Source organism: Xyrauchen texanus, chromosome 8, assembly GCF_025860055.1.
Source record: "Xyrauchen texanus isolate HMW12.3.18 chromosome 8, RBS_HiC_50CHRs, whole genome shotgun sequence".
In the NCBI taxonomy this organism is placed as follows: domain Eukaryota; kingdom Metazoa; phylum Chordata; class Actinopteri; order Cypriniformes; family Catostomidae; genus Xyrauchen; species Xyrauchen texanus.
The window spans coordinates 24,748,313-24,759,267 of record NC_068283.1 but is presented as its reverse complement, the minus strand read 5'-3'; the positions used below and the strand labels follow the sequence as shown (position 1 = coordinate 24,759,267).

The window sequence follows — 10,955 nt, the reverse complement described above, 5'->3', positions numbered from 1 at the left end:
TGTATATCTCTGCTGCCCTTTAATATCCTTAATGAGGCTGTAGTTCTAAGTGAATATGAAAGTAAAATGGTTAAGTTTTTAACTTTTCCGGTCTCTCTCTCTCTCTCTCTCTCTCTCTCTCTCTCTCTCTCTATCTCTCTCTCTCTCTCTCTCTCTCTCTCTCTCTCTCTCTCTCTCTCTCTCTCTCTCTCTCTCTCTCTCTCTCTCTCTCTCTCTCTCTCTCTCACACACACACACACACACACACACACACACACACACATGCACGCACAAATTTCATTTAGACTATTCTTAGAACATAGACCACACAGAATGCGTGTTACAATGTATTTTGAAAATACCTGTCTACATACTGTACATTTTTAATCATTTAGCACTAGTTTTTAGTTTACTATTAGTAATGAATTTGCAAAAAACGATGTCAGACACTGTAATATACTCTGGCCCCCTCCCTGCTCATTGTGGTGACGAAGTTTATAGTAGATTAGTGTCACTGAATGGCTAGATGTCTGAGTGGTGTCTGGAGAATTTCATAGGATTTATAGACAATTGGGAGAGTTTTTGGGGTAGACCTGACCTGCTAAAGAGAGACGGACTCCATCCCTCCAGGGAAGATGCCGCTCTCCTCTCTAGTAATTTGGTCGCACAGGTCACATAAACAAAAAAACATAGAGATTGTATCACCTAGATATCTTATAGAGACTGTCTCAGTTCCTCAAACTACCGAACACAAAACTCTCACTAAATCATTTACAAAAAATTTAATTAAGGTCAAACTTGAACAAAACAAAAAAATAAAAGATAAACATCAAATGAAGGTAGTGCTACAAAACATTAGATCTCTTTCTACCAAAGCACTAATTGTAAATGAAATGATTACCGGATGTGCTCTGTTTGACTGAAACCTCGCTTAAACCGGATGAATATATTAGTTTAAATGAATCTACTCCCCCAGGTTATTGTTATAAACACGAGCCTCATCTGAAGAGTTGAGGAGTAGGTGTTGCTACAATTTACAGTGAAGTTTTTGGTGTTACTCAGATGACAGGATATAAATGTAAGTCTTTTGAACTAATAATGCTTAATGTGAGACCATCAGATATAAATAAAAAACAATGTCGTCTTTTGTCCTTGCTACAATGTATAGATCCCCCGGGCCTTATTCTGATTTCCTTTGTGAATTTGCTAATTTTTTTTATCAGATTTTGTAGTTACTGTAGATAGAGCTTTAATTGTTGGTGACTTCAACATTCACATTGATAATGAAAATGACACATTGTGATTAGCATTTATCGATATTCTCAATTCTCTTGGAGTCAGACTAAATGTGACTGACCAACTCATCGCCATAATCATATGCTAGATTTAATTCTGTCATATGGAGTTGATGTTGATACTATAGCAACTCTTCTGCAGAGCGATGACATCTCAGATCATTACCTCATCTCTTGTATGCTGCGATCATCAGATAATATTACTCAATCTAAAACATGCTATCGTTCAGGTAGAACTATTCTTTCGACCACTAAAGTTAGCTTCACTAATAATCTTCCAGATCTATCTCATACACTCAATAAACCCCAAAGCCCAGAAGAACTTGATGAAATATCAGAGAAAATATAAATATAGTCTTCTCTAGCACTCTTGATAGTGTCACCCCCCTTCGATTAAAGATTAAAGCCCTGCACCATGGTACAATGATCACACTCATCCTCTCAAGAGAGCAGCTCGGAAAATGGAGCGCATGTGGAAGAATACAAAATTAGAGGTATTTCACGGCGTATGGAAGGATAGTGTCTGTAGCTACAGTTCAGCAGATTTGAGTAAACTCAACATCATCTTCAACAGCAAAGAACCTAGGTGTTATATTTGATACCAATCTGGCCTTTGAAAATCAAATTAACAATGTTTGTAAAACCCCATTGTTCCACCTAAGAACTATTGCTAAATTACGACACATGTTGTCTATTGCTGATGGCATTCAGTTCTGTCTTTTTTATATGTATCCAACACATCCAACCTCTTCTGCCATTCCATTCCTCTGGAAAAAAATAAAAAAATGAATAGTAATTTGCACTGTACATAACAGATAACAGATTTGTATTAGATTTGAATTACGTCTGTGTAGAATTATTTTTTTATTTGTATTATTGTTATCTATGTCTTGCTGCTGTTTTTGTCTTGTGCACTGGAATCTCCTGTCACCAAGACAAATTCCTTGTATGTGTAAGCATACTTGGCAATAAAGCTGATTCTTATGTCAAAAAACTAATTTATGCTTTCATAACCTCAAGACTAGATTATTGTAATGCATTACTGGGAGGATGTACAGCAAGATCAATAAATAAACTTAAATTGGTTCAAAATTCTGTTAACTACGTACAAAGCTTTGAATGGTCTAGCTCCGTAGTACTTAAGTGACCTTCTACCACGCTATATTCCATCACGTTCATTACGATCACAAAACTCTGGCCTGCTAATAGTTCCTAGAATATTAAAATCCACAAAATTAGGTAGATCCTTTTCTATGGAATAGTCTCCCTAACACTGTTCGAGATGCAGACACACTCCCTCAGTTTAAGTCTAGACTAAAGACTCATCTATTTAGCCAGGCTTATACTTAATTTATCCTTCAACTCACAATTAGGCTGCTTTAGTTGGTTCTGCTGGAACCAGAAACCAGAAAAAACATTGATCATGATTTATAACTCTGCAATAAATGGAATGGCATCTATGCTAATATTATTTTATTTGTTTCATTGTCTCAACCTCGGGACTCCTATCCTGAGGTTACCAGAACCGGCTGGATCCAGCACCATTCCTGCTTTGTGTTAGACTCCACTGCTACGTGTCACTGAATGATGATGACTAATAGTAGCTGGTGCCAGTGAAACATCACTTCAGTCTATTACGATGGACTTCAGAGGATGAACTGACGCCAACTCCAACCATAAGACATGGGATACTTCATATGCCATTGCCTGAACCTTGGACTTAGGATAGACCTCACCGAAATTACTGGTCAGGTTGAACTGTGATGAACCTAACTGATCTCTGCCTGCATCACCTCGGTCTAATGATGGACTACACTCTTGTAATGTAACAAAAACCATTCATTAGCCAACAAGGACAATTGCATCTATGTGAACTTCTGCAATAAATCCAGGATGGACTTCAAAGACATTAGTCATTAATCTTACAGTTCATACAAAATCTTTGTTTTAAACACTGACCCTTAACCCTAATTTAGTTGAATCATTTTAAACCATGACTTGCACTATACATAAATAATATTGGCATTATATTCATGATGTTAGCCAGAGGGGAACTGGCTCCCACAGTGAGTCTTATGGAGTTTTGTGTTCCTTGCCACAGTCGCCTTCGGCATTGGGTTTTAGATACAATTATTATTTAATTACTTATTTTTAAACACAATTCACAATTTTATTTTATCAAACTACACAATGATGACTCTAAGACATTATAGATATTATAGTTTTATCTTCTGTTAATGCCTGATCTTCTGAAAAACTGCTTTGAAACGATGTGTGTTGTGAAAGGCGCTATACAAATACAAATGAATTGACTCTTTCAGAATTCTGTTGATGAGAAATAACATGGCAGTCAGTTTGCAGTAGACTGCATTGGTTACACATGTTGTTTTTGCTGACAGCTTTTAGTGCTCAATGTCATTTTGTTTATTTTAGAAAGCTAATTTCCACAAATGAGTCTTCACTTCATATTCTGAGAAGACTTCTTAAGGGCTTGCACTACCATGCTTGTCAAGTGTTGACAGGGTTGTCATGCACAATTTTCTGACACTTGTGGTTTATGTGTGCATTTAAAAGCACATCACCACTGACAACTTCACTCTGAGAATACAGCCAATTCTCACATTTCCTGTTCAGCCCTGCTGTATTGTCAGTCCTATTCAGTCAACTTCTTCCTGATATCTCTGTGCTTTCTCCCTACAGGATAATAGTTTGAGAACTTCCCTCTCTGTTGGGAAAAACTAGCATATGTTGTGCTCTGGGTTTTGTGGTTCATGGGGTGTTGGTGCAGTGATGTCTCTGTCTACCAGACTTCTAAACTACAATGTATCCCTCTGTGCCACGTCTTTCCATCCACCAGCTTTAAATCACCTGCACACATTCTCACCAGCAATCAAGGGCAGCTTAAATGCTTGCCACACAGTTAGTGTCTAGTCTCAATTAGATAATACAGACCTCACTGCTCTTCTAAAGTAGTGTTATTTTATCCTCATGCTCTTTCCACACATGTGAATCTTTCATTAGCGATTGTCTTCAACTAACTTCATTACTCTGTGCCAGTTAAGTTAATTTACTACTCAACTCACCTGTTTACTTATCTGTATTTCAATAAAGTTTCTGCATCTGGGTTCACCGTCCATCTGCGTGTGTTTCCTTCCTAACACTCGAACAACCAACTCCAAAAAGAACATTCTTGGCTGGTGAACAACATGACTACAATGATCCACAAGAAAGCCCAGAGCCAAACTCGCATTAACCAGAAAATATAAGCTTTGAACTATTTATGTTAGTCCTTTCTGCTGGGCTGATAAAGGAATAGTGAACTTTTTAGCTGCACCAAGAGACAAACTCTATCTTCTTGTGCTCCAACTCATTTCCATTTTTAACATTAGTTATGACTATTCATAACTAGTAATGAATAGTCATTAAGCTGATACATTTATCTAAAGTGATTAACATTACACGGACAATACCCCTTTAAAAATCTGGTGGTTAAAGGGATAATTCACCAAAAAAACGAAAATTCACTCATCATTTACTCTGTTCTGTATGACTTTCTTTCTTATGCTGAACACAACGATTCATAGAAAAATATCTCAGCTCTGTAGGTCCTCACAATGCAAATGAATGGTGACCAGAACCGAGATGGTGCAAAAGCACATATAGGCAGCATAAAATTAATCCATAAGTGTTAAATCCATATCTTCAGAAGCAATATTACCATTGTGGGTGAAAAACTGATACATATTTAAGAATTTTTTCTGTAAATTAAATATTGATCGGTTTCTCAACATCACTGATCATATCGCCTCAGAAGACATGGATTTAACTACTGGAGTCATACAGATAACTTTTATGCTGCCTTTATGGGCCTACCATTGTGTATCTAATCCAGAGCAGCTGAAAAGTTAGAGCATCAGAATATTTGTAAGAAGCTTCAAACTAATATAATAAATATATACAGTATTTTAATATACATTCCCCCTTTGCAATCCTCTGATTTCAGCATAATGCTATTAATAATAAGAAATTCATATTGCTTTTTTCTTTCTAACAGGCCATCAAAGCACAAGTTTTTCCCTAACCAATTCCACAACTCTGATCCGATCAAAGAGAGTATTCCTTCCAAATATATAATTTATGGCTATAACGAATTAGACTTGATATGTTATTTGTAATGGCATGTTTTGAAATAAAATATGAAATGTATATATCACATAATAAAATTAAGTTCAAATTAAAACATCAAATAAGTACAGCTCAAAAGAGCTATATACAAACATAATCTAGTGAGACACGTGAGAAAAAAAGATCACACCGTCTACTCTATGAAAATGTCACATCTGAATGTGCAAACCATGTTAATGTGGGATTTACACCTCGAGAATATTTAAAAAAAAAATTGTAGTTAAAGAAACAAGAAAGCAGTAGCTCTGAAATTCACTGTTGTATAAATATAAAAAACATTCACACGGTCAGAAACGCACACAAAACAGAAGTCTTTATTAAACATTACTCTTATCATCCAGGGACCTGACACAACTGAATTTCTTTTTGTGCGCTTGACTGTATAACATCTGTTAAAGCAGTACAGAGTTTGTGCTGAACGTTGTGCAGACCTCGATGCTTTTCATCCTTTAAGTGAGAAAATAGGCCCATTGAGGGTGTGACACATTATGGCTCAATAGCAATGAACCTTTGGGCAGTGACGAATGCAGAAACCAGCCTAAATACCCATTTAATCCAAACTGATGAGCTGACATACAGGGAGATGCATGTGATCTTCAGAACAGGTAGATAAAAGTGAATAGGATCAAGCTCTGTGAATGTCATGTGCATAGATGCTGTGAAACGTACTGTAGATAAGAGTTCACACTCCGCTCTGTGAAAAATGTGTTAAAGATCACATCACACTGCTCAAAGGTTCATGGCGAATGACTCAGCAGACGTATTACAGAGGCAGAGAGGTTGTAAACTGCAACAATATAATGATATGCGGACACTGATCTGCCAGAATCGGATTGGACACAAATCTTTTTTTTCTCTACAATGAGCAAACAAATGTAAGAACACTATTTAAGGAATAGTTCAACCAAAAATGGAAATTTACTCTCCCTCATGTTGCTCCAAACCTGTATGACTTTAGAGAATAGACACTGAGGCTGTAGAAAGAATGTCATAGAGGTTTGGATCAATATGAAGGCGACTAAATGACAAATGATGAATTTTCATTTGTGGAGTGAACAATCATTTTAACTTTGATGGAGAAATTTGCATTAATTGCACTGGTTCAAATTTGCTATATATATATATATATATATATATATATTTTTATTAGAATAAATGTTGCATAAGCACTGAGGAACCCCTGAGTACTTAAACTCAATTGATTGCCAAAAATGAATCAAGTTGGTACATTGTTGCAAACTGAAATGAAAATGAAAATTCAGATAGAGCTAAATACATTCAAAATCATAAAATAATTGCAGCTGTGATATTTTAGAGATTTAATTATCACACAAAGACCTCAAACCTTTCAGTCAACGAGTGAGTGCTTGTGGTTAGGAAAGATGCACGTGGCAAATATAGTCCTTGTTTGATGTTTTGTGACATATTACAGTTCCAGAGAATGGGAACCGTAGTGTGAATGTGGAAGTCTATCAACAGTCAATGAATGCTAGCTACTAGCTCCAATCAAGATGTCTGGCAGGGATCAGTGTTTGTTACAGAGGCAGAATTGTTTGTGAGCTTGACTTAAAGTGATTGTCACACAGAGGCAGTGTTGTTGTCGTCGACAACTGTACAATGATTGTTGCAGGGTAGCAGAGGCAGTGATGTTGTGAGGTTCAGATAAGAAAAATGTGGCAAGGTGGAAGTATTTCAGGGTGCACGCAACAGCTAAAATGTGGTAGAGATGATAATGAACACAAATCTACCATTAAAAACACAAAATATTTTGCCTGTTTGTTTTTAGATTTAAGCTTTTTTTAAATTTCATAACAAAATTCCATCAAATTGAATTTACAGAATTCAATGGCCCTTAATTTTTTTTTTTACTTTTTTTATTTTTACATTTGTTAAAAGATTATTTAATTAAATTTGATGGAATTTTGATGTGAAGTTAAAATGTGTAAATCTTAAAATATTTTTTTTGGTGAAGGAAAAAGCATGAAACTGCATGGTGTTTCGGTATGAAATACTGAGTATTTATATAGTTTTTAATACTTTTGAAATGACGAGTAGGTTTTATTTGTGTCATTTTCAGCTAAAATCAGGTTTCATATTCTTTATGATTTAATATTTTTGGAAATGTTTCCTTTTATTTTATAATCAGCTAATACTGTGTAAGGGGGTTTTCGTATGTCTTTCGACAGATGACATTACAACAAAAGTTAAACAATATAAAAAATGTACAGGAAGGCGGAGCTCCCTTTAAACGATCTCATACACATTATATCACAAATGTAAGCAGTTTGTTTACTTGAGCTCCTTTTCTGCCAAGTTACCATTCTGATGGCATTTAATACATCTCCAAATCATTCGTTCATCTCCCCACTGAAAAAGTGTCTTATCTCATCGCTTTCAGTGCTAGCGTGACGATGCCCTTGTGCATGAAGTGAACAGGACTATCTGTCTTTGTCTCAATACAAATATTTCCAGAAAGACCACAACAAACTTATGACATAACTGTATTCGACTCTTGAGAAAAGTGACTGAATTCTCATCTGAAAAGATGAGAATTGTTCTGCATTCCACCTAAGACGAAAGTCAAATCTCATACTTCTGTCAATATAGATTTTCATATATTCATATATCTTTTGTAAAAAAACAAAACAAAGAAACAGAAACAAAACGGTTGTAAAGTTCAAAATGTCCCTGACGTTTGGACATTTGCTGTCCTATGTCCTTAGCTTGCTTAAGGGATTGACATTTATAAAAAAAAAAAAACATCCCAGGCCAAGAGAATGTGTCCCTCGGACAGGGATAAAAGTTAACTTGGCCTTCACAGTTCGTGTGAAGGGAGCAAAGCCAGAAGACACAGTAAGGACCTGCTTCTGCTCAAATAGGGTCTTGCAGCATCTTCAGTCTGCTCCTCTTACACTGAGGCCAAGTCTGAGGCTCATTAAATCACTGAATCACTGGTGCATTTAATGACGGAGTGAGTTTTGATCAGGCTCGGCCTGTGTGGAACTCAATTGGTCTTCACCTAATGAAAGCCGGCCAGATTGACAGTTCAGTTCGGGCCCGGTCAACCCAGATCAAAGTCTACCGGATTTGGGTCTCTGGCGCTTTGTCTGTGGCTTGCTTCTGGTTTCGAACCAGTTTAATTCTGCACGGAGCCCTGTCTGAGGATAAGAGTCAAGGGGAGTGAGTGGAGGGGCTGCTGTGCGCTGAGCTGGGTGACAAACTGGGGCTACAGCTTCCTGGTTTGGCTCCACCTCGCGCCCCACTGCCACCCTCCAGACCCTCAGAGTTCTCCAGCATCTCCTGAATAAGAGGTGGCATGGAGCCAGGAATCTCCATTTTCAGTGTTATGACTCGTTCCGCTCCTGAAAGTGAGAGAAGATTCTCCTTATTTTTCCTGGACACTGCTGTCTGATCACCCTGGTGCAATATTTCAACTTTATGTTTAAAGAGTGACCGTCAATCATCTCACCTTTAGCACTAATGCTTCTCAAGTCTGTGATCTTCATCAGCATCTTGGGGAACATGTGTGGTTTATGAGGCCTCCTTTTTCTCACGTAGATCTTCAGTGCCTCCAGCAGTGGCTCCTGAAGCACATCCACTTTATCGGACTGTTCCAGATCCTGCCGATCTGAGCACAAGTGCACAGTTTTACAGGATTAATAACTGACCAGGTAAAAAATAGCATATTCAACACAAACCACTGGGAGTTTTAGAAAATTTTAACTGGCATACTTCACAACACCACGCCAGTATATTCTTGGTTTAAAATGCATTGATGTTGCTACATTTATGCCTATCATCCACAATGGAACAGCGTTAACCCCACTGAAAATGGAGACTTTAGAAATTGCTCTCAAGTACTATTTACTTTATGGAAAGCGATAATGGAAAATTACATTTTCACCTGATGAAGCACTAGTATAATAAAAACCAGATATACATTTCAGGATAGTGTTGGGTAAAAAAAACAAAACAAAACAAAAAACAATATTTATTAAAAATAAGAAAAACTGGTAAAGAAAATGATTGGTAACTAAAGAAAATGTATACTGTAGTATTCCACTGAAGAATGAGCACCAGTGAAATAGAACCGCATAAATCAGAAATTCAGCAAAACAAATTGCACAAGAGTTCTTTGTCCTCCACATGCTTTTAACCGCTACCAAGGCAGAAAAGTCTTGAGAATAAGAAAATATGATTCTGTATGACTGTTAAAGGTGCAGTACCTCCACACAGCAGACAGATGGCGCTGAGGAGCCCTGTCTCTGCATCATCCATCTCCAGGGGCAGGAGCTGGTTAGCGAAAGCGAACACGAGATCTGTAAGTGGCCCAAAGCCAGCGTTGTGCATCTGCGTGCGGTTCAGTGTCAGACCATCAGAAAACGTCATGGTGTCCTGATCAGGTGTGTAGCGTGTGCATATTCGTAGAATCTATGGAAGACAGTAAAAGACGATGCTATTTACAGTAGCTTACACATTCCCACTGTGTTTGTAGATCTATTCATTAACTTTCGTATTATGCAAGACTTGGACACAAGAAACGAGTCAGAATATGCTTTAAAAAGCTGCGCTTACCAGGATATCGAGGCAAGCCGCCTTTAACAAGGTGATCTGATCTGCGATAGTGAGCGTGGTGAAGCCAGGCAGCTGTTTGGCGAACTCCACCGTTTTAATGATGCATTTGGTGGAGAGTTCACTGAACTTGTCCCACAGGTTAACGTCCAGGGCGACCCTGTGATCAGCACTGTTGTTCTGCGAGATAACAAGAGTGCGTTTGCTCAACTGTGGTCTAATCCCTGAGAGTACAAGTCATTTCCGACAGGTCCATCCAGTTCAGGACACAGCAGTTAAGAGCTGCTCTGACTTACCGTGGTGTATTTGCCCAACTGGCAGAGGGAGGGGAAGGTTTCCTGGTGAGCCTTCCTCACCCGTTCGATCATCTGCTCTGTATCGGGACTTAAGACGTAACTCTCTGTACACTCCTGCTTCTTCTCATCCTTCTTCCTCTTGTTCCGGTCATTTCGAACAGCTGCAGGAATGAAAACCGCAATCAGTTTATTGTCATCTTACAAACATCACAGAAATGGACCATTGTGAACTGTATGGCAGTTTATTGTCTCCTGCATGAAAAAATGTACCACAAGATGGCAGTAACACCCACTTTATCTGGTATGCAGATGGAAATGCATGATGTAAACAGCTCCTGTCATACATTGTAAAACCTCTTTTATATCTGTATGTTCTTGTTGTGGTTAATCATTTTGGCAGCTAATTTATTTTGAAAAAACAACAAATGAAAGAGGAGGGTAAAGAATTCAGTATGTGACCAAGAGGACATATGGATCAATATACAGGCCCTCTATATAGGAAAAGGGATAAGGATAGAGAAACAGGAAAGAGAGGAGAATTTCTCACTGATATATTCCTTTTAGTTTTTCCAGAGAGAAAGAGAGAGATGAATTTGTACTTTGATGTGCTTTGAGCTTGCATGTGACA

The 10,955-nt window shown here is 37.7% G+C and overlaps 1 protein-coding gene across 7 annotated transcripts in view; it reads right to left on the bottom strand.

Moving 5' to 3' along the window:
- Nucleotides 1-5,759: 5,759 nt before the first annotated feature.
- rarab (retinoic acid receptor, alpha b) overlaps nucleotides 5,760-10,955 on the bottom strand; it is a 210,618-nt gene continuing 205,422 nt past the window's right edge. For all 7 annotated transcript variants that reach the window (XM_052131689.1, XM_052131695.1, XM_052131690.1 and 4 more), the window contains 5 exons: nucleotides 10,328-10,488; nucleotides 10,035-10,211; nucleotides 9,686-9,890; nucleotides 8,929-9,087; nucleotides 5,760-8,821 (listed from right to left, as the gene is read on the bottom strand). In XM_052131689.1, the coding sequence (XP_051987649.1) occupies nucleotides 8,631-8,821; nucleotides 8,929-9,087; nucleotides 9,686-9,890; nucleotides 10,035-10,211; nucleotides 10,328-10,488 (893 nt within the window). In that variant the 3' untranslated portion in view covers nucleotides 5,760-8,630. The remainder of the gene's footprint in view (nucleotides 8,822-8,928; nucleotides 9,088-9,685; nucleotides 9,891-10,034; nucleotides 10,212-10,327; nucleotides 10,489-10,955) is intronic.